Source organism: Anopheles coluzzii, chromosome 2 (genome assembly GCF_943734685.1).
Source record: "Anopheles coluzzii chromosome 2, AcolN3, whole genome shotgun sequence".
Lineage (NCBI taxonomy): Eukaryota > Metazoa > Arthropoda > Insecta > Diptera > Culicidae > Anopheles > Anopheles coluzzii.
Window position 1 is genome coordinate 56,661,203 of NC_064670.1, and position 25,400 is coordinate 56,686,602.

Consider the following 25,400-nt stretch of genomic DNA (forward strand, 5'->3'; position numbering starts at 1 on the left):
TCCCATGTTAATTGGTCGAAATTCATGAGCATTAACTGCACCGGTCACTTTTTCAATTGGAATAACTTTAAGCACCTTCCATTCCCTGGGAAACACACAATTACTAATGATTCGTTTAGTAATGATTCGTGATGGTTTTTTTCTATTCGTGATTTTTTAAACGTTTCGTGATTAGTTATTTTGAGCATAGGTGCAACATTATCCATAATAATGACGTCTTCATATAAATTGCAACACCTTCCTCCGTTCAAACAAGCATAAGTTGACAAAATTGTTTCTGTTAACTGTTGTTGTGTTTTAGTCATTTGTGTATTCGTTTCAAGGACGTAGGTTGTAGACTTGAGGAACTAGAGAAAATTCATTTATTAGGCGCTATGATATAACAACATGAAATGTTTACGCAGTATTCATCAATATATTTAGAATATATCTTCAAAGGCATGTGACAGGATTTTACCATCTTTATATTTTCTTCCATTGGATCTCGTACAATTTTAGTGCCAGACTAATATTTTTATTACTCTGAGGTTCAAGTACTCTTAGTTTATGTTTTTTTGGCTATCGTAATTGTAATCTGTAGTTGAAATCAGATCAAATAACTAATTTAGTGGCTAAAACTAACCATTAAGTGGCTAAAACCACTATAGGCAAAATTACACGAAAATTAGCTATAATTTGAGTGAAAACTTCGAAATTTGACTTACGGTATAGCGTATATTCGAGATACGCTATTGCTTTCGATCCACATTAATAGCGTATATCGGGGAATACCTGTATAATGCCCATTGCCGCCAGGGAAGTGTAATTGCATATAAACAAATTGTTAAGTGACGAAAAAAAATGAATTGTAACACAGTTTTTGATGGTTTTCTCGTTATTTGTTCATTTTATGTTAATTTTGATCATAAAATTTGGAAAACAACAGTTTTATGGTGTATTTTGATTTGATTTCAACAAAATATTTCATTGATTCAAATGGATATAACGATCATGTAAACAACGTACGTTGATGTTGTGATGTTGTAGATATGTTAAGTTATATTTGCTATCAATGGCTATCCATGGTTTGAAAATTAAAATTTTTACAAGAAATAATGTGGCTACAATATGTTAATCGAAAGAATTTTTATTTTCAATTTATATTTTTTGACTTTTTAAGGGAATCAGTTTGCTATTTAAAGGAATTCATTATTCAGATATTCAATCATTATACTTCTTTTGCGTTCTTTCTTATCTTTTTATAAAAAAATATCATGATAATGCGCCTTATATTTTAGAAGAAATTAAGATTTAAAATCAGTTACCCTTAGATATCATATATGATAGCCATGCCCCCCAGGATTCATAATTGGCTATTATGTATGATAGCCCTGACAATCAAGGTGTTAAAGGCGCGAAACAAAACGTGTTGATAATTATTGTTGGACATTCCGTAAGTATATAAAAATGAGAAAATTTCTTGTCTTTCCAAACTGAGTAATCTTTTCATTATTTAAATTGCATAGAAATATGTACGAATAATGTTGTACAAAACATTTCTCTATGCTAATGATCCGTGATGGATTTGTGTCAGCTTGCACAACTTAACAACATGCACATCATGGGTTCAAGCCCATTATGGACCGTGACTACCGTATGCAGCACTGACTATCCTAATCCTATGGATAATCAACAAGTTACTGATAGCCACAGTGGTAAAGCAGGCCAAGACCGAAAGCGGTTGATGTGCCAAAGAAGAATAAACTCGGGGTGAATCTGGTTTACAGTAACTTCCTGGTCGACTTATCTGCACTTTCTAGAATTTACCATTTGCATTGCTGTATCTCAGTGATATGGAATCTTTGGAGGTTTTACCTTTGTTATTATATTAACTTTACAACAATGTCAAATGTTGTGAACAAATGTTTGAATGTACTCTAAAGTTGCATGCATCACAACCGATTATGCATGGCTTTTATTTAAATTTACACGTCCGTCTTTACACATTCTTGGGTAGTACCTAGTAAACTATTTGATGTTTTTTATCACTTAATTTGCCTTTTTTTGTCCGTTTTTCTTTAATAGTAATAGCAAAATAGTTTTTTTCATACTTACGTTTAGTTTATCTTACTCAACCAATTCATCATAACACGTGCAGTTTCATAAAATAATGACAAAATAAAATATTACAAACAGGTTTTTTTTGCCCTCAGTCTATTAACCTTTTGGCCTAGCAGCTTACCCGCCTTGAACAAATTATTAGAACAAATACGGGAACTGGCCCACGACCCGGCTTAAAATTTCCTCGGTTTCAAATTTTCTTACCTTTCATATCAACAAAGTTAGCAAGTCGACAATTGTTCATTATCATAATTAAGACATAAGCGCAATAAATATCCATCAAAACGCAATGCGAGTTTGGATTTGGGATAGCAGCAAGTTCGGCTTGTTATTTGTTTGTTATTTAGTGGGAATTAATGGAGAGATATATAAAGCTTGTTCGGCTAGCTCCGATTTGTTCTGGTATCGTCTCCATAATTGGTTTTAGAATCGTTATCGTCTCCAGAATTGACTTCAGAATCGAAATCGGCCTCGCAATAGGAATCGGCTCCGGAATCGGAATCAGTTTCGGAATATCCGTAATAATTGACCGTTTACCAGTGCATTTGGATACATTAAAGATTCCGGAGCCGATTTCGTAATCAGCTCCAGAAGCGGAATCGGAGCCGGGTAAATGTTTAGTACCATTTATGACATACTATTTTGTTTTTCGATTAATACTACTCGATTCGTATCCCTGCAATTTCAATTAACCTTTCATTTATTTGCCCAATGATGCAAAAGGTTAGGTGCTTGCAAATGAAAAAAAAATCAAAGCAAAAAACGCAAATCTAAAAGACAGCGCTTATTAATAAATTCACGGTGTGTTCAATCGCATGGCGCTAGCAAAATCCTCATTTCCTGAGAGCAAGTGGTAAGCATGCTATAAATAAATCAATTTCTCCAGACAGCTTGCCCCTGAGCACTACTACAACCAGCTTGCAGCGATTCACCTCCATCGTGTTTGCGGAATGTTTGAAAGACTTCGTGAATGTATTTATATTTGTTCTTTGATTGATTATTTCCGGAAGAACTTTGTGTTGGCGAGCGCAAGCTCCAAAGTAGATATTTGAGTGTCTGTGGAGCTTGTAGTTGATATTTTTCAAACCAATGTAGAAACATAGGCAAAACAAGAAAAAAAGTTTCATTGTTTGCTGCTTAAAATAGCATTTTCCGTCTTGATTTATTGAATTGTTCTTCAAGGTAGAAAATGAATCCTTACATTTAATCGACAAGGGTAAAATTGATTTTGCTTTGATGTCTCACTTCCCTCAACGGTTCAATAAAGCTTTCTAAGTGTTCTTTTGTTGTAGAATGGAACTATCGCCATGCATAATTATGTTATTTTTTAACAGCGGTATTTAATACATATTTTATGATTATGTTTTTTGCACCTTAGCAAGTTTTTTGTTCTAAAACAGTTGAAACAAAAAAGAGTTTTCTGTCTAAAAAAGTTACTTCTATAATAACAGCATTTAAAAATCAGAAACAGATTGTAGAGAATTTGAAATGAGCAAACAAACATGATAGTTGACATAGTTACTGGGAGTGACCCGATACATCCAACAAAAGTTCTACGGTGATTCAACATACGTATGTTTATCACAGTATATTCCGAGAGACTTTTCTATGATTTGGAATGCCATCTAGCTTCGAGTTATTACACCTTGTCCTATGAATTGAAATGGTTAAATTGAGAAAATTCGGGAACCATCGTTACCATGTGGACAACAATTTGCATCGCGCAAATCCCCCGCAAATCTGTCATCGGGTTTCCGTGACCAACGAGTAGAAGAAAATAATATGCTCGGGACATGAAAAATCGGTCTACGTACGTACGGTGGCAAAAATCTCTAGGTTGCGAGGGTGAACCGAACCGCACGAAAGGCTTGAGATCCTTCACGGGGCCGGATCGAAGGTATTATCGATAGCAGAAGGGGCATCAAGGAGGGACACATTACATGCAAAGTGTGGCGGTGATAGATAAATTCAATTTCTTTTTCCACCGCTTCCGGAAGGAGCGAGTAATGGGCAAGGCTAAAATGGGAGCTTATGGGTGAGTAGAACTTTTTTGTTCCTTTTTTGTAGTTGAATTTCTTAGGCACTGACAAAGTGATTGGAAGTTATGTAAAACAACTTCTACAGCGTCGCATTGAGCGAGGGAAGATTAATGGACTATCAATCGAATATTGACGATCCCTCTGTTGGTGGCCAATGCCAAGGAGCACCAGTAACACCAAAATTCCGATCACGTCAAATATCATTTTGGGTACACTTACGAACACTAGGATTTGGTTATTTTACCTATCTGTTGTTCATGCTTCCTTATGCATAAAGTTTTGAGTTATACTCCAAATTGAATCGGATACATAATTATCATACAAAAGTATGTACAAATCGGATACATTATACTAACATAAGATACACAAAACGGTCATAAAATGTCTAATGAAGTATTTTCAATGGATACTTACTCACAAAATCCATAACTATTCTAATTACGACTGATGAAGCTTTAGGCACACCTTTTTGATAAATCTGATTATATTTAAAGATCGAACATACAGGGCTCAGGGTACGCATTCGATCATATTCGTTTGAACTTTTTGAGCCTTGATTCCATCTTCATATCCATATGGGAAATAATCAGCAAAGGTATTTCATTTCATCAATTACCAGAATCCTCGGTAGAGTAGCAGCATGCCACCATTTCTTAAAGCATGACTCGTTTCACCGTCGGGAAGGTTGGAACGAATATTGGTGAATTCTCGTCGGAAATCAGCAAAAATAAATAAAGTTAGTTTCAGGTAGTTTGGGATGACGAAGATAACGAGGAAAGTACCAAATGTTTAGTATCTGATGGTAGTAAATATTAGTACAAGTAAATCATCAAGGTCACATCTTTTCCCAAGTGTTTGGTCCAAAAGTTAGATTCTGGTACGAATGTCCTCATGATTATTCGATGACAAGTTTTGAAAGCAAAGTTGAACATTGTTCTTTAGCTGTTGTAGCCATGTTTCTTTTGCTATAAAAATGAAAACACTGAAAAAATAATAAAAGTTATGTTTTATCACACGAAATGATTTTGTTGTTAATATCTTGTTAATTAATTGTTAATGAAAAAAAGAACACATTCGAATGCAACCACAGTTTAGAGAAATAGTTACAAATAAATAAAAAATAAAACATTGACATACTCTTTAAGTCATGCTTGTTTTGTGTATTTCTTGTTAACTATAATTGTATTTTATGATATTGTCATTTTTTATTTCACACATCATATGTTTTTAGGAATAATCTCTTTATGTGTAACAACTTCATATTATTTGTAAAGGGATTAAAAAGGAGTTTGCAAACCAATTTAGCATTCATGTATGATTTAAGTTCTGTGGATGACATGCGTTAACTTTTGGTCGATTGCAATCTTATCAAAATTAGATTGAATGAATGTGATATTTTACATCGGTTTTACATTGAAAGAGTCTATGTGGGTAAGCTAAACGGAAGCAATTTGTTACGTAAAACTTGGTTAAATTGAAGAAAAAACGCAAAACACTGAGATTATCGAGTCTGTCATAGAAAATAGTACAAAAAGAGCGCTACATCAAATGTATCAGTTTCTTTGCAAATGTTCTCGGTCTAACTGGCGCGTAAAAAAACGATTCGCTAACAAAATGGTTGTATAGTCAGTGTGTTTGGCCTAGCTTTTGGACCTTAATTACATTACGCATTGAATGCTTCTGTCCGACTGATTGAAGAGCGGAGGAGAGCTGCAAATGGAAATGCAACATTTCAATTTAATCGTGTAAATGGTGTAGATTACCTGAAGCTGGTAAAGTGATGTTTGGAATTTTAAATAACTTCTTATGAAAAGGTTGATCCAGATAATGTGATTTCTTTGAAATTAAACATAAAATATCGATTTGATTTTGTAGGATAGGGTAAGCAATGAGTAAAAAAAATATAATTTGTTCTGTTTTTTTTTGTTTTTTTTTCTATTCTTGAAAATTTTAGCAATATAAAAATGAAGTGAAACATTCTTGAGAGTGATTGTAATTAGCAAATCTCTTGACTTAAAATAGAAATAATTGGAAATTTGCATATGTGTAAACTATATTTTGATTTTCTCCTTTCAGAAATTTATTAATTCAATTCGGTTTGATACATAAACGTTTAATGTAAAAAGAGATCAAGGTTAATATATTTATTGTAACATTATGAGCCTGGCTTAAATTAAAAAAAAAAAGAAGATCAATACAAATGATAAGCAATGTGGTTGCAATCATTTTTAAATAATTCCGTCCACTTTTTGTGCGGCTCTACTCAACAAATAATGTATATCAACAAATTGGTATAGGATGCGTATCATTGATGAATCTGCGATGATTGGAAATCGTCGAGCATCATCATAATCATCATAAGATATTATGAGCATCTCTTATGTTTTGAAATGTTTTCGTAAACAGTTATTTTGGAGAGTTATTTACTATGCATAAAATATTCCGTAAAAATAAGTTAGGACGAGGATTTTACGTAGTCAGTAGCTATGTTCTTATGTAGTACGAAATGAATCAGCGAAAGCTGTTTACTTGATGAATATGGGAACAATAGGTTAATGGCATTAAAATACAATTATTACAGCAGATGGCCCACAGAACACTTTTATTTCTTTTTTGACATTAAAATGTCTCATATATATACGTTTTTAATGCAGGTACAAAAGTGCGGTGGAAATTCTTTAGTGTTTTGACAGTGTCAAAAACTCGTTAAAAGTTGTCGGTTCTACTGGCATGGATCATGAAATTAGAGAAGGCACCAAATTGGACTACCTTTTTCTTAGTCTGGTAGTTTACATTGTCATTCCTTACCTTCCGCAGCTTGGAGAAATTGTCCTTTTTTCATTACATTACTTACCTTTCTCATTTCCACTAGCAGTCATTTAATCGATAGCACAGGTTCCTTCCCGTATAATGAAGTACTGTTGCGTTTTAATAGAACAGCTATGCTGAGACATCGGGTTTTCGACACGACTAGTCCTATGCAAACGGAGGGTAATGAATTTCTATTTTCGTTAACCCACAACGCCACTCCGAATCGTATTCATTTCGGCTGCGCTTTCAAAGCATCTGCAAAAAAGCAAAGTTACTACTACGTTGGAGTTGGAAAACTGAAGAATCGGTCATGTCTTTTTTTGCCGTTCCTATCTCCTGTCACTCATGCTAGAGATTTGAGAGGACTCTCAGAGCTTGATTGAAAAGTAAATCAATTTTTGTGTGCTAACAGAATGCTTGGGTTCCATGGTTGAACCAGGTTTAGGCTCTTTTCTATAGACACGCGTGTTAATTCTTGTGAAAAAAAAGTTTGTTTTGCTGAAATATGTTAGCAACAATGAGAAACAGGTAGGAAGGTAGGTAGGAGTCAAGTAGCTCTTTTGAGCGAGAGAAGCGAAACGCTCGCGCTCATCATCAAAAATATACTGCCTTTCATTTCAGGGGTTTGTCCAATTCAAAATCCGCTAGTATATGACCGAGTATATAAACTGTAAAGAAATTTATGTTTGACAAAATATTTGATAAATTTTGAACATCGTTAGGAAACTTTAGTGTAGCATATCTCGAGAACGGGTGGTCCGATCGAGACAAAAAGTAATGAGCGAATCGGGACCAACGTATTCTATAATATGCAAAGCGTACAGTCAATATTGAAATCACATTGAGTGTTAGCTTCTAAACTCGCGAGTAAATTTACCGCACATAGTCGCACATCGCTCTATTTAACTAGTTTTGTTTTCGAAGACTATTTTGCACATCACACAAGCCCGCTCATGGAATCCAAAATCGTACACTGCTCCACGAGCTCATTCGTGAGAAAATTTGCACATTTCCCAACCCACTCATTGCTTAGAATGGAGCTAGCTGATTTTGCTAGCCGATCAGGGTAACTATTTTGCTTACGACACAACACTAGTTATGTCTGCACAAATACCTATAAGAAGGTGACAATGACGATTGAAAAAATGCTGAAGCTGTAATAAGAGTAATATGGTAGATTACATTTCTTTCATATCCGCTTACCGAAAACCGTCTCTTTGTGTTACGTTGAGAGTATTTCAGAGGAAGTGCTGATTATCCAAAGACAACATATTTATTCATATCGTTTGCATTTTTAAATCAGCGTGATGGATGTTTTTCCTTTGGAGTTCCTGTTAGCTGTACAAATTCCTTATACAATCTGCATGGATGTGTGTGTTTGTGTTTTACAGTGTGCAAAAATTGTATCCAAACTTCAGTTTTCAGTGTCAGATTGTATACTTCCCTGTACCTATTGTACCATTTGGCTACTTTTTACTTTAATATTTGTTGTTCTTTTCCATTCATCATTTTGTCTTCTTATACTAGAAAATGGGGATTCTGATTTAATTCAAATCAGGGGTCTCCAAACTACGGCCCGCGGCCCGCATGCGGCCCTCGAGAACCTATTATGCGGCCCATGGCAACTTTGTGAAGGTTAAAATAAATAGTTAATTATTGTGACTATTTTTAAAGAAAATGTAATTGTTGCTTTTTAGAGACATAGACCAAGCTTAAATAATAGAAAGCTATAGGAGTTTTGTATATTATGCAAGTGATTTCTTATAAAAACGAAATTGAAACGTTCGCATTAGATACAGGCAACGGAAAAATGGCCCTCAACACCATTATATGTGAAGCAATGCGGCGCGCGAACTGAAAAGTTTGGAGACCCCTGATTTAAATAGATAAGTACACTGCAGCAGACAAAGACCGCCAAGTCATTGTAGCGTCGGATAAGTAAGTAAGTACACTGCTGGTAATAAGGGATAAGGTAGGATTTTTCTAATGGTATAGCTGAACATACAGCATCCCGAATGTTATCTTTATTGTAACCGTTGGATGTAAACAAACTCCATCATTTTAGATTTGGTATGGTATCGGTAGGCATTGGTCTTACTACGGAAGGTACAAACTATAGACTAAATTGAAACATTCGCTACGCTAACGCTCGTTTCTTATTTTTAAATTATTATTTGCTTGAAAATAGGAGCGCTCAATGCAAATGTGAGAGCAATTCGTTCTAATGCTTTTTTGAAAGAGATTGTTAGAACGCAATCCTGCATCAATGAATTACAGCTTTGGGTTTTTACAAATCTATACGTTGTTTTCCGGTCCCATGTCCGCTACCTAGGCTGAGCAATGTGAGTACTTCATTTACAGGCAGGATTTTTGTAGAGTTGTAACTTATTTGCAGTTGTAACTTATTTCAAACATTACCGATATGGAGCAGTGCAGAATTGGTAAAAACAGGTAAACATCCAAAATGTTTACCAATTCATTTTATAGCATAAATGTTTTTATAACAACTATAACAACAAACCCAACAGCGAATCTTCTTAACATCATATAACTTTATATTTTTTGGAAAATCAAATTTGCGATTTTATTTGTGGTAGGTAGATGCAAATGTTTTGAAATTAAAAAAAGATCACTTAGTCACAATACTTTTCCATACAACGGATCATTTTTATTGTAAAAAATATGTTGTTTTTTAGTTGAACATTGCTAGACCTGAAGAACTTGTGTCAAATATTTGGTGATTATCAGCAAGTTTCGTGACCTACGTATCACATATACACGGTTTTACACAGACCTATATTAATACCGATTCCTTAAACATTCACATCAACTAAATACTCTCTGTTATCTTACACATCGTTTTCGCCCTAGTAGTAGAATTGAAAACTATTGTATAGGAGGGGGAGGGCGACTATCGTGATAGATGGTGAATAAATTCTTTAGTGATTAACAATTTGTACGATAAAGAAACATGATTGTATCAGGGTATTAGTTTCGTGCAGCACTTTGGTTCATATTGGTGGATAGTATTAAATCGTGTGTAATGGCTGTTGCTTAACAAAAAAGTAACATTACAGTAAACCCTGCTGCCCTAGCGTTACGAACATGATCGCTCTTTATACACTTCACAACGGGTAATGTTTTTTGTTTCTTGCTCGACCTTACTTATTTTTATCATCTAATGCTTCAATAAATAATCAGTAATCAGTCTTATCATCAAGTAACTTTACTTTTTAGACGAGTGGTGTAATTATGTTCGTGATAAAATGAGAGCAAGTGTTCATGTACGTGAATCACGTTCGGAAGATAGTCGGTAATTAGTGAGAGATTCGGTGAGTGGTAACACGATGCAACAAACAGAAACATATAATAAATAATATCAATTGACAAAATAAAATAGTTTCAATTTGATAAGAATATCACTTCAGCGTCAGTGGCACTTTCGTAAAACAAATTCGTGTCATAAAAAGTTTGCTTTTATGAAATGGGTACAGTGATGGAAAAACTGTTCGCTCTGGGGATCACTTCTAACATGCATATCGAATGAGACATCAAAGAAGTTATTATGGAAATGTTAGAAGTTTTCTACGCGTATATCCTCTTGGTAAAAACGTCGCATTTTTTAGAAACAAAAAAACATTTAATTTATCTATCACTGGGGGTGTTCTAGTATTAATCGATCTTAGTCGTCTACATATTTATTCGATCGTTTTTCCTATTTGTGGTACTCTGTCTCTTATAAATCTACCTAATGAATCTACATAGCTTCGAAAATATTGGCAGATATGTGAGTATTTTTTTATATTAGGGTTTGCCTCGGTAGAGTATTGGACCGCTTGCAACTGCATCAAAAGGATTTTACTACAAACGGCACGCTAAACTTTTCGATTCTTTGTCCGTTTTGGTTTCTTCATATTGATTTTACACTCTACAATTTCAACATCAACAACAGCGAGAACATAAATCCCTAAACCCTAGCTGTCAAGGGGTGCAATCTGTGTATTTGTGCATTAGGTGGTGTTGGACAGGTCAAAACCGGCGTAAGTGAGTGCGCTTTAAAGTACAGCTCGTTTGCGCACACCAGCTATTGGCAACTATAATCGTATGACAAGTGACAACATTCCATGGATTTGAAAGTGAGTGACTCGTACGTACGATCGTTTAGTAGCCAGCGCTAGAAGTCTGTAGCTAGCGATTGCTTTTACGTGTTTCTACAGATATTCTACCAATGACACTATCTCAGTGAGTGTGTTGGAATGGTTAAGCTCTTTAGAATGCAGCTGCTTCGTTACGGGTATGGGATTGGGGAGCTCTAGTGCTTTGTAAAGTTGTTGATGTTGCTTAGTAAGGTCAAATCGCTGACACCTGCTCTAGGTCGGCGGATGAGCGGCCCGAATTCATCACGACGTTTTTCGCCGCATAATCCGTCACGTACCGATCGCTGCTACGGGGATAAATGTTTCCCATTTCCTGGCCACAGCACCAGGAGCTTCGGCTGGTAAGGATTCGCTTGAAAGCTTCCCTAAACTCGGTGTTGAAGATCGAATAGATGATTGGATTGAAGGCTGAGTTGGAATACCCGAGCCAAGATAGCACCTTGAACGTTTGCTGCCCAATGCAGGTCTTGCAGAACGCGGCGATGATATTAACACAGAAGAACGGAACCCAACAGATCAGGAAGACGCCCATTATCACACCAACGGTGATCGCGGCCTTATGATCGGACACGTGATACGGTGATGATGCGGTGTGTGCGAGCTGGCGGAGTTTAAGTTTGTTCTTGCTGCTTTTGGGCCTTCGTATGCTGCGGTAGCGCTTTTCGCTAATCTCTCCAGGACGCGTAACGGCACGAATAGATTTGACGTGCTTTTGAGCGTAGCAGTACAACCTGGGAAGGGGGAGCAGGAAATGTAGAAAAACATAGTCAAACGAGCGCACGATATTATTTCACAAATCGACCGTTTGGAAAGGTAGAGGATACGCATTGTTTGGGTTCGTTACAGGCAGATGACTTTCTCGAACCTTCTTGGAAGCAATGGTTGGTTGTGTTACAAGATTCTTCGAATATTTGGAAAGGAAATAATAATGCTTCTTGATCAACTTTTCCGGCCCGTAGATGCAATGTTTTTTTTCCCTTTCAACGTGTATCGTTCTTTTTTGTCATGTGGTCATCCTAGTGGTCATCCGTTACAATCTACATACATCGGCTAGGAGATGATGGCTAAAAGCGTATAGAGTTGGTCTTTGACTGGAAAAGATTTCTGTCTCAGCATGTGATTGATAATGCTCCAAAAGTGAGTTGAAAGTATGTGTATGAGACTTAATTTTGATTGACATTTTCACAAATATATTACAAATTACTACATTTTCCAATAATAAAAAAAAGCTTTGTGTGAATGTTTTCTTGAATTCAATTTTGCCAAAAGGTGCAACCAACATTGGCAAAAAATGAGCACAATTAAACGTTGTAGGCTATGTCTTTGTTTATAACATCTGATTTAATATTTTTCTTTTTTTATTTTACACAATAAAAGGAAGTTTACCTAACCTACTTTGAATTAAGATAAACCTACTATCAAAGAAGGTAAAATTTAATTAAAACTTTTCGAAATGAAATTTTTAAGCTGAAAATTAAACTGGTATCGCTTATCGGTACACAGTAATCCCGTTTCATAGAAGTGCAGGAATGTTGCTTTATTCAGCTACTTCACACAGGTGGGAGAATACCATGGACCACTAGTGTTTCAGGAAAGGATTGAAGGATGAATTTAATCTGTTCTACAAAGTTGTTTGAATTGAGAATGACCAAATTCAATGACCACAGTCGTTCTGGGGCTGGACGAAAACCAACGTTTGCAAGCACGAGCAAACGTTTAACTCCCGAGAAGGATTAAATCATTGTTTCGACTAGCATAGAACATTATCATATTGCTAGAGCTTGAAACACACGAAACTCGCGATGTAGATTAAACATACGCTTTGTTCATTGGAATAACACATCCATGAAAATGATCACTTCATTTTGTGCTAAATTGTGATTCGATATATGAAACTACACCGTTCTGAATAAAAAACACAAGTTTCATGTTTATCTTGAGAAGAACCGCATAGCGTGTTTTTTTTATTACTCACCTGCAGTAGATACCTATCATAACTATACAAGGTACGTAGAAGCTTATACAACTAGATACAACAGCATAAGTTGGTGTTAGATCAAGAGCACAGGTCTCGTATTTGATGCCATTGATTTTGAGCGATGTGTCCGTTTTGTCTCTTTTGTCTCGATGTAGGTCGAGTGATATTGGAACAAACGATACGAGTGCTGCAAGAAGCCAAATAACGGCAATTGTTCCGATAGCCACTCGTCGGGTTACCCATCGACCGTATCTGAAAAAAGATGGAAAGATACGGGTATTAAATCAACTTTAGTGAATGGAATTGTTTAACATTTTGATGACACACACACATACAAAAAAGGATCCCAGGGCAGTGACAGAAACTGAAAATTATTAAGTAATGATAACGGTTAATTAAAATAACTGCAACGGAAAGACAAGGATCGATAATGAGCAACCCTAGGTGCAAGCATAAATAATTAACCCATTTCGATTGTATCTCTTTTAAATGTGTGTGAACAATTGTAATAACATTTCGAAATTCAAATGAAAACGAGAAAGTAACGTATGGATAGTAAGTAATCAGTTTCATCAAAATGTATCGTAATTCAAAAAAGTGATACATAACGAGCCATTTTTTACATAGCTGAAAAATGAGATTGAATTGTCTGTTCACCATTCCACTACGGTAAGTAGCAAGCAAAATGGTAAAATTTTCGTGTCATTAATGACGCCAATTTATATGTGTGAACATTTTACAAGTGTGTGTCATGAATTAAGCACAGCAAAAAGCACGCATCGGATCGTAGTTATTTTATTTTATTTATTTTTATCGCTACAACCAAGCTCTATTCGTTCCCACGATGATTCGTAATAAAGCAGGATGGGTAGTACATATGTTAAGTACACATAAGTTGAAGTCAGCAAAGCCTGGTGTGTTATTTTGTATTTATAGTGGCAGTGTGCGAGTCCAAGCAACTGTGTGCAAATAGCTGTGTATTTATTATTTAAACCATTTACTAGTTACGGCAGAAGAACTTTCAAAATAGCCAATTTGGCATACTGGCAATCTGGTGTGAAATTATTATTATCCAGTGAAAATACGCATTACTTTCTCGCATCTACACGCAGGTAGCTACGCATTTGCATTTATCACCTACATAGTGCACTAGACAACTGCGTAACATTAAAATTACTTACGCAAGTTGAGTAAAACATGTAGTATTATTTAACTGGTTGAAAACTTCGTAGCTTTAACATAATTATTTGTCATTTTTTAAGTGTGTTCAATATTGGCTATTCAAAATTACAGTTTAAAATAGCTTGTAGCAACATATTTAAACGTGATGAAAACAATATTTTACAGCACTTTCAAAATTGAAACATTTATTGATTTACGAATTACGCCAATTTCACTCTAATATTTGACATTATTACAGGAAATACAATTTAGGCGTGTATGAATATTGCAAAAAAAATAATTATTAACCTAGGAAAACTTTTACTATTTATATTCAAACACATTTTCCCCTTCTAAAATAAGGCCGACAACAAAATAAGGCAAAACTTAAAATTCAATAACTGAGCCATTTTGCCACGACCAGGTGGCACACTGAATGTTAAAGCAGCACATTAGATAGCATTTGTATTCATTTGTACTTTTGAACCGTTTGGATTGCCTGAACGGTGAGGTTGGAAAGCAAGTTGAATAGGGTATGAAACAAATTGGCTGAAAAAAGGAACACAGAATCGTGGCCAACCTGTGACTCGCTATGAATTCAATAAAAGCTGTTGTTTCGCATTACACTTCGCTGATATCTTTCATCGGAGTGTGTGTGAAATATTCTAGCTTACGAAGTAAACAACGGGTGAAAATATTATCATAGCAGGAAAGCAATGTAATTGCATAAGAAAGTCGTATGTTGTAGTTGCCTTTTGGGCAGAATGTAAGTAGAAGTAACACCACATTTTACAACTGCATTGTTTCATGGTACTTTGGTAACTGTTCGTTTCGAAGAGCTTTATACGGATTGATAATATTAATAACAAATGCTGTACGCATAAAATTTTAATAAAACTGTGCTAGGCTTATGATCCATGACAGGTTTTTCGCGAAAAAAATTTCAAGTTAGGTTTGTTTGTTAAATGTAGTAAAAAAATATGTAATACTTTCTTTGCGGTAAGTATTAAGGTTCAAGAAAAAAAAAACCAACTAAACCGCGTTCTGGTTGTGAAGTGCAAAATTTATAGGATACGTGCGCGACCCTTCTTGTTTGATCAGTCAGATGTTAAAGTTGTAGCGGTATAAGTGCATCCACATCAGACACTGAAACTAGAAGGAGTTTTACATCATGGCGCCTGCAAAGTTGTCGGAGCTGTTCTAGCCGCAAGCAACGATTGTGAAAGCTTATCCTACGAAGCCTCGGATCTTTTCTATAGTTAGCTGGTGGGAGAGCCGGCATGTTGTTAAAGATTATCGTGGATAAGGTGTGTGCAATGGCAGCTAGATGATGGAATGGGGCCGGTACGGGGAAACACAAAGGATTTGTAGATTATAAACAAACGGAAGTTTTCAACATTTCGGCGAATGTTTGGCATTCGCAGCTGTTTAATGTATGATTTAAAGTATGGTTGTTGAGGTTGAATTTTGCAAAAAAAACCAACTGTCTACAGCATTTTCCAAACATGTGTATTTAACTAGAATAGCCATAATTTCACTATGATCTGTCATTTCTTGTATGTTTGACAGCACGATAAATTTAGAAAAGTGAAAGTTATTTGAATAGCACGATAACCATTGTTTAATAACTGAGAATTGAAGCTCTTATTAGCGTTGTACATAAAATGTTGCCTAAATAAATCAAACCACCGTGATGGTTCGTGAGGCAACAAAAGAAAAATATGCCTTATTAGATATGCTTTGTCAAGGTTTCTTCATCTTTGGTGAGGTAAACGAGAAGGGATTCGCACTTATCTTAGCAACGGACGGCGGTGGCGGTGGCAAAAAGGATAATAAATTGAAATTCTGTAAATTATCATTGTTCATTGTGTCTGGGACTACGGTAAGGCAGATGCTTAAGCTTGCAAAAGCAAGCACAATTCCTGCAGTCGGAGGGTGAATAAAGAAAATGAAGCTCGAAAAGCTACCTCCAGGCAAACGGTGGCGGATCGGAGAACGGATACAAATGGAAGTCAGTTTTATTTCTTTTCACGTGTTTTCTTTACACAATCTTGATAACACGGCTGCCACATATACGGGGTCGAAAAGCATGCTGGAAATTAATTTATATTTGATTTACATCCGTCGTATGAGCGAATGAAGCAATGACAGCATTCCTAGTGAATGTAGCTCAGGCTCGCAATCTACGTTGTATATAGTCCGGAGAATTGTCGGATCGCATAAAAACACAATCTTGCGAAACTACCAGGGGAGTTAGAAAGTAGATTTAGCAAAGCGAAAATGGCAAAACCATGTCTTTGGGTAGGGTGCCATGCAAGTTCTGTTTGAAGTCACGGTTCTATTAGTTCCACTCAAATAAAAGACGGTTTCAGTTCGCTTTCTAAACACTTTGGAGAAAACCATTACGAAGGGACACGATTGCGTGCCAGTGTGTGGAAAAAATGAGAAATGCTTTTAGATGGCTTGAAGCGTCCAGGTAGCTAACATAACACATGAGTATTCCCCTAAAGACGGAAAAGCATAAGGAGCGAAAACTTTTGTAGTAGTGAAAAGTTTCTTTAACACTATAGTAAAAGAAAGAGTATTCATGACACGAAAAAGGGATGGAGGGTGAGGGGCGGGTTAGATAGTTACGATTGTTTCTGCTAGGAAGAAAGTCAATCAATTAGTCGTAAAAGTTGAACGTACACTGCACATGCGATGGGAATGGTTACGGACTGCAACATGTTATACGATTGCTAGTGCACCGTTTTCCATTTTATTTTATTTAAGTTTTAAAGCCGAATTCAAACACCGTACTCGATCAATTTAAGATTTGAACCCATGGCGGATTTTTCATTGATGAAATAATTCAATGATTCAATTCATTGATGAAATAATTAAAAAAAAAACATAAAACATAAGTTTTAATTATTTCTCGGAGTAAACCTGCTGTACTTGCAGTAACGTTTGCATAAAAAAATGGACACAGTTTTTAGATTTTCATGAGTGTTAACTGCACTAACAAAATGTTAATTCAGTAATAGTATCCCATGAATCAGCAGACAAAATTTTACATATCTCTCATTATCATCTCTGCTCTTACCGTGTTGGCCAAAAAAGTCACGCTACTTCAAGGGACGAATAAAGGTAAAATTAGAATTCGTTGCACAAACTTTAGAGGTGCATTTGTTTCAGGGGATGTGTTTGATCTACAACCCATAAGTGGCACCATAAGGCATCTCGTATCTTCAAATTTGCTAATCGGACCAGTGTTTCCTTTTTTTTTAATTTGGTCCAAATTTTGTTCTATCCACCTTGAAACTATTACGCGAGACAAGCCTAAACACACAGAGAAATGTTCAAACTTACGTGATTTTAATTGACAAGATTATTGATTATTCTTTTTTCAATGAACATAAGAACAATGAACATAAGAATAATAGGAAGATAAATTTATAAGTCTATATTCATTTCACTTTTCTTAATTTACAACATAAAACTTTAAACTGTTTTTCACAAAGTTACATTATTTTTATTGCTTTTGTCATGTTTTCGTTCCACGTCGCACGTTTTTCGGTATTCGCTAATAGTATACTGCTAAATTATTGTCCTCATGCCGAATAAGATTTACAATTCCTGAACCTCCGTTTGTTTCAGCGTCAAGTTAATTTCATTAGAGGTACAGTTTGTAAAAGTTTCTTTCCAAACAACTTTGCAATTTACGAAGTGACGAAAGTTGTACCATTAATTTGTACTTCATGGTGGCACAGGTGATCCAAACCTTTGCTTTGTGCGGATTGAAATAATGCGGCGTACAAAAATACATCGGAACGCATTTACGATCGTAAAGCACACGAACAAATACTGTTCAAGGTGTAAAAATGCAGGAAATAAAAATGTACAAAAAAACCGTCGTCGTTTCTCAAACAAAACGTAATTATATCACACAGCTTTTCCATTATTGCTAACCATTGCAAATCACTTGTTTCAAATATTCCGACATGGAATACGTTAGTGTGTACAATGTTACGTACTTTTGCAAATTGCAAGCACAGCCAAGCTAACGTTTCTAGGTTTTTTCCACGATCGATATTAATCATAATTATTACAAAGGCTGGCTCAAAACTATAGTGACGCGGTAATAGTAATGTTTTCCTTGGTGGCCAACACTATCGGTATGGTAGGTTCATGCAGTGGTACAACACTGCGGTTGCATGTAAACAGGCGAAGGTTTTTGCTCACAGCGTCAGCATTACGAGCGCGACGCTTGCAGGAAGCAGGCGTTCGACGAATGCGCTTAACTTGACACAAACCCCAAAACCCCAGACGGAAACCGCTGACCAAAATGCTACTGTAGCATGGAGGGGTTGCAATCGTGGTGTAGTGTGATAACGATACAGTTTTCGAGTTCTAACCGAAACACCTGCTCGGACTAACGAATGAATGAATGCAATTTTATGCTACAAAAATGATCAATTGCCGTAATTATTCCCCTTTGGTGGAGTGCGTGGTAGCATTCCAGACTAAGCAACAATCACAATGCTTAAAGCGTGTTCTTAAAATTTAGCAGAAGCGTCATATTTGGGCATATTTTTTAAATGGTTTTAATAATTTAGATCTTTTTTGTGTTAATTTTATTAAATTTGGTACATATAAATATGGTATATGCAAAAATGTGCCACTCATTAAAATACTTTATCATATCCAATTTCAAGCGAACATAGATTCATTAGATCGAATACAGTTCAATAGCGCATTTATAAATCAATTAGGAACTGTTTATCGATTAATGGTGGAGCCTTATGTATCTACAGCCTCCATGTGGATACATAAACGGCGGAAAATGTGTACGAGTTCTTCCTATCATCCGTCGTAAAACCATCACAATATACATTGAGCACCAGCAGGGTGATGTATCGTAGTGTACGTCCCATGTGGATGATTATTAAAAATAGAAAGTTTGAAAATATCTTCTACTTCCAGCCGACAGCTCCACCATCACCGTGATGATAATGTTGTTGCAAAGGTCTACCGGTTCCGGTATAGCACCATTTGGCTGTTTGCAGGTTATTTGAGGGATGTGGTGTTTATGTTTATGACCGCTTGCCGTCATACGGGTAGCAGAATAGCGCTGGTATGTTGCAACACGGAATGGTCTCCCTTTTACGCGTCGAGATGAAGTCTTGCCCGTTGCAGAAGAAGAAGGATTATCGTATCCTAGAACCGCACGTTCGCTCGTCTGTGGTATACATGAAGCGAACTGGAGCATATCGGTTGGGACGCGTTGGCCACATCAATACACAGCACGCTGTTGAAACTTTCAAACAGCTCAATTGAAAATTATGAGTAGTAAGCATAAGTCTCGATCGATGAACCATGCAGCAGATGGTCAGGCAAGACACGGACCCGGCCAGAAAAGGGCTCAGTCATAAAGGGCCAGAGCAAGTATTGTTTTAAAAGCAACACTACAGAACCCCTCTTATTTTCATACATATGCACGCCAATATACTCACACAAATAACAAGTTAACGTATTACTGGCGGTGGACACTTGTTTGATTAAATTTTGACGGCCGTATGTGGTGCTAACCATATATATTGCGGAAAAATAAGGTCGCTATGATAAAGATATTTTATTGCACTTTCGTTCGTGTTGGTTCGCTGGTGCTTGGTTCGCAAAACAGTTCCCTAAAATTGAACAATAAATTGTGCTGCTTCCCCATGTAATGCATCACAAATGCAATTCTTTTCCACATTGTTGACGTCATTATTGACGAGCTTTAGGAGCAAGTAAAAACATTTTAATGTTTTGTTTTCTATATAACTCCAGTGAAGGCACGAAATAAAGACAAATTCATCCAGAAAAATTATTGAATGAAGACATTTTTTGTATGATTTATTTTAGGTAACAATAATCAGTATGGTTAGTTTTAAAGAGTCCATTTAGTCTAACTGATATGTGCTATTGTCATACGATTTAAACATTAACTTTTACGAAGTACAGCATAAGCAGAGCAAACGATTCGGTACGACAAGCCTACCGTGAAGTCAGTGTAAGGTGTTTTTACTTTGGATGTTAAAAACGGCTAACAATGCACTGATAACTCCCGATCAGTCCATGCAAACTTGATAGAGGAAGTTGTTTTCAAAAAGTCATCCTTGTGCAGAATACCAGCCATTCCCAGGGATACAGACGAGTGCGCGGTTGGTAGTAATCTTGACGGCGCACTAAAAGGAAAGTTCATCACCAAAGTTGGTTTCCGATATTGAGGCATAATGCAGCAAAGGGAAAAATATCCGTACACACTTTCCGTGTTGTTTGCTGACGTTGTGACTCGACCTGTGCTGGCAATGTGTAGGCAAAGTGATTCCTCAAGAATACTTGAGCCTTACTTATGTCGAGCAGGTTTGATGGCTGCCTGGTTGGTTGGCTGACTTTGGCACCCTGTTCAGTGTGCGGATCTTTTTTTCAGTTGTGTCGCATCTATCGAATATGAGGTAAAATGTTCAGTTTTGACAAGGTCGGTAAAGAAGTTTCCCAGTCTTGGTTTGCGCTTTTGGAAAATAATGCTTTCCTTTCATATTTTTACATCCATCCAGCAACGAAAAGGCGATAACGAAGCAACAGAGGAGGTCTTCCTTTATTCTACATCATTGTTAGCTGAAAAGGGTACTGGATGGTTGAGAAGGTGTCCGTGGTGATAATCTTTTGAGCAGCATTCTCTGTTTTCAGAGCACCCCAAACTGGCTCAGGAAGAATTTTGCTGTCATCTGTCAGTGAATATAACATTTGTTGCTGTTTCGAAGTTTTGTTACCTTACGCATAAAGTTGCCTTTAGTGGAACACGATAAGATTATCGTCTACATTGCGCCGTGATTAATTGCGTTTGACATACCCGTACCCCGTATGTGATGAGAGTACGTTGCATACAGGAACTAAGTTTGCAACCAATTGGTGACAGCCTAAGCGTGCATAATTGCGCATAATTAGGTCAAACAAATGATCACAGCAGAGGAGTGATGGAAAAAATGTTTCAATGATAACTTAGTTCATAAGTACGACAAAGTAAGATGATAATAAGAATGATCTAAACGGATGAAATGATTGTCTTTGATATTATACTATATCTAACGTTGATTTCGAGTGGACCAAAAATAAAATATTAGATGCAGTTTCTCAAAACCCCTCCAGCAGATATGCGGCTTCCAATTAATTTAAGTTTTTTTTTATGTTTTTTTGTTGGACATAAAGTTCACGAAACAATTCAAAACATTTTTGGGCGAAACTAAAATGCTTATCTTCTCGTTGGACAATGTGTTTGATTGGCTGTTGGTGGATTTCAACTGGGAAATTGTAGTGAAAGTTTTAATTAATTAATTCAATTATCTTCCTCGCTAATTCCGGGTTTTCCTCGACCCGACATGCCCATGAATAGTTCAAACCATTCATACTGAAGCTATGTTCTATTGTCCGTTTTAAAGTGGTAGGTATGCATTACCTATCTCTTAACCTGCTCATTCTCCCTGCTCGTTGAGTCAGGTTGTGTTGTCTTTTACTAAAACAATTCTGGTCTGCTAAGGCTTTCGTCTGAAAGACTAGGCTGTGGGGGAAAACAGCACCATTAAGAAGGAGTTCTAATCGGCTAGCAGGAATAGTGGAATATCTCTTCCAATGCTTATCTCGCCGGTTTGGTGCAGAGGGTCAAAAGTTTGCGTTGTTATTGTTATGGTGTCACTTCAGTGGTTAATAGTTAGCTAATGAAATGGAAATCTAGCAAAGAACCCTTATAACATTGAGGTGAGATAAAATCTATACAGTGGTCGAATGCACTGATGGTTGAATGATAGATAGAGCAGTTATGTTGTGAAAAGGGTTTTGTTTAAAAAAATGTAACTATTGGACATAAGCTTTGCTGAAAGGAAAGCAAATTTAGAACCGTTAGATCACCAGGAGGCCGGTCTTATGTCAACTCGTACGATTTAACACAGTCGTAATGGGTTCAAGCACCGAATGGACCGTACCCTCATACGTAGGATAATCCTGCCAAAATTATTCCTAAAACGTTATCTTGACTTGTCTTGACTATTCTGATAAAATTACGGGTAATCAATAAGTCACTAGTAGCCAAACCCACTAGTGGTAAAGGCATGTCTCAATATATAAATTTGTAACTCAATATCTTCTTCTTCAGTATCGTGCTATGTAAATAACTGTAATAGAGTAATATAACAAAATGTTGTGAATAAGTTTAAAGTTACTTCAAATATACAAGTTATAAAGTAATGTTGCTAGTGTAAAAAATACTCCAGAAATATAAAAAAAAATATTTAAAATTATAAATATGCTACCATTAAGTTATGTAAATAAATGTCTGGCTTATTTTTTATGTTGCTCATATATGTATTGTTTTCATTATTTTGTTAAAAAAACCTGAAAAATTTGAATTTGAAAAAACCTGAATTTTGTTAAAAAAAACCTTTCACACCAGATACGATGGATTAATGTCCGTTAGCCAAAACAAAAAGTCAACCAGTGGGGTTTGATGAAATCTATTTCTAAAGTTCACAAGAGCCCTTGGCCCTTGGATAATATTATCTATTTTATGTCAAATTCCGTCCCACATTTTATCTTTAAGTGTTCAATGTACCATCTATTTTTAAAATGGATGCGAGAGTTCATCCATTCATCGATCGATATGCACATACATCGCGATAGCCAAAAAAAACAAAATCATCGTATTTAAAATGATCGCTATCAATGCATTTATCGGAAAACTTTCTTCACACGTCTTTGAGGACATTCTTTAACCTTGCACATGCAAAAATCAGATCGATATCTTTTAAAATCTCGGAACACCATTCATAAATGTGATAAAAGGTATGAAATTTATCCCGGCCACTAAAAGTCGTACACTCTTCATTTTATAACAAAATGATCACGTAATTTACCAATATTAGCTTTTATGATGCTAAAATAATTTAATATCAGTTATTATTGGCCCATCGACTATTTTGGGTGTTTTATATAACCTAGGCCAAGCGCTCTATGGCCTTATTCAGCCAAATACCGTTTCTGCAAGGTTCCAAAAGAAATAATATAGTAATTTTAAAGATAACGTTAATGTTTTTCATATTTTTAGAGTAACTTATTTTTTTAGAAGATCCGAATAAAGGAGTAATGAAAATGCCTGTCATTTAACACCTAATTGCCTCAGTGCCGTTTGTTGATTATTTAGATCAGACATGCCAAACATACGGCCCGCGAAGAACTTGGTAGTTATTTGAATATAGCAGAAATAGGTTGTACATTATAACATAAGAAAAACGGGTGTATTAATATGTATACACTGAGGAAGAAGGTTTCAACATTTGGTCTTTATAGCTCGATTCACGTTACATTAAAGTTATAGATTGTTGCTTGTTTGGGAAGGTATTCGCGAAGATGGCATGTAGTATGTGTTTTAGTAGTTGTTTCTTGGAGGCACCCTAAAGTCGGTCTCCTCACAGTTTCACCCATTTTCTGACTTTGAGGCTTTCTGGTGAGTACAGAGACCATTTATTGGAATAGCACTTTCTTTATTTCATTGATGAGGGTACTCTTTACCTGTGCACATTGGGCAACCGCCTGTATAAAAATCGAAAAACCAACTTCATCGCAGGTTTACACCATAATCATTTTCTTAAAATAGATACTTAAACTTAGTTGAAACCAAAATATTTCACGTTTTTATCTTAAACTTACTGAGATATAGGCTATCAAAGTGTAAACTTTGGGTTTTTTGTCCCAAATTTGAGCTATTTTTCGACCGAACATAAACTATCATTTTATAGTATATGATGATTAGATTTTGATAATCAATGTGTCGTTGGAAAGGTTTTTTGTCACACTTTGATGTTATGTCTTAATATTTTGCAAAAACTTGTTTTTAAAGTTCATAAATGGTTAATAATGATTAATAAATCATAAATGAGGTCGTAAGATAGGAATAGGCTCTTTTCCAAACAAACCATGAAAAACACAACTTTTTTAGTGCATAATACTTTAAAAATTCGTTTTCAGTCAGAAACTTATTCCGCCTTCGTTTTAATTTTCTAACAATTATTATTTTGCATCTAACAATTATGCTGTTAACTGATACGCAATAATGCAATGTTGTGAACGATAATTATTAAGTTTTATTCGCTGTCTTGACGATTTTCGTATAGGACTACCCTGTATAGTAAGAGCAATTGTATTGAATGAAGATAAATAGCAATAGCACGAGGAATTGATTTTCATCCCGGCGTTTGTATGGCGGTTGCCCACTGTGCTATGGTTCCGCAAAAATCTCAAGAAACCAAACACTTTAAAATGGCGTGAATTGTATGAGGTCGACCGTAAGATAAAAGTCTTATTTCTTTAGCAAAATGGCCATATAGCTAGCCAACATTTGCCGAAGTAGTGCTAAAATTTTGAGTTATCGATATTAGTCATTAGCGTTGTGAAAATGCAGCATTTGTAATTCGTGTCTCGTCGTGTGTGAAGGCGATATACGAGGTTGAACTAAGAACTGTCCAGGTCCAATAAAATTTCCAAGTAAAGGGTAAAGGTATGCATCCCCATACCTTTCGATGTCTTTAGTCGATGGGCCAATAATTTTTTTTTTATTCAGAAAGAACGGCTTCGGCCGTATTGTTAATGGGCCAATAATTACTCATATTAAATTATTTTAGCATCATACAAGCTAATATTGACAAATTATGTGGTCATTTTGATATGAAATAAGGACTATCTGACATTTACTGGACCGCATAAATTTCATACCTTTTATCACATTTATGAATGGTGTTCCGAGATTTTAAAAGATATCGATCTGATTTTTGTATATGTATAGTTAAAGAGTATCTTCAAAGACGTGTGAAGAAATTTTTCCGATAAATGATCAAGGGAGCTGTTCATGGTGCCGCAAAGTAAGATAAAAGGTGAAAATTTGAGGTGTCCTAATTTAGGTGGCGGCCACTGTAGTCTCTAGTCATATTGATCCTTAGTGTTTCATAATCGTTTTGGTACAGACATGAAACATAATGTTGCTTCGTAATTAGGACTCTTCATTTGAGATAGGAATACAGAAATAATATCACATGTTCTAAGTTATGTCCGTCGTTCAATCTTATGTGCATCATATAACTCATA

At 35.8% G+C, this 25,400-nt stretch overlaps 1 protein-coding gene across 7 annotated transcripts in view; it reads right to left on the reverse strand.

Moving 5' to 3' along the window:
* Window positions 1–8,204: 8,204 nt before the first annotated feature.
* Window positions 8,205–25,400, reverse strand: part of LOC120950129 (dopamine receptor 1) — a 67,727-nt gene continuing 50,531 nt past the window's right edge. For all 7 annotated transcript variants that reach the window (XM_040367909.2, XM_040367905.2, XM_040367904.2 and 4 more), the window contains 2 exons: window positions 13,083–13,337; window positions 8,205–11,838 (listed from right to left, as the gene is read on the reverse strand). In XM_040367909.2, the coding sequence (XP_040223843.1) occupies window positions 11,301–11,838; window positions 13,083–13,337 (793 nt within the window). In that variant the 3' untranslated portion in view covers window positions 8,205–11,300. The remainder of the gene's footprint in view (window positions 11,839–13,082; window positions 13,338–25,400) is intronic.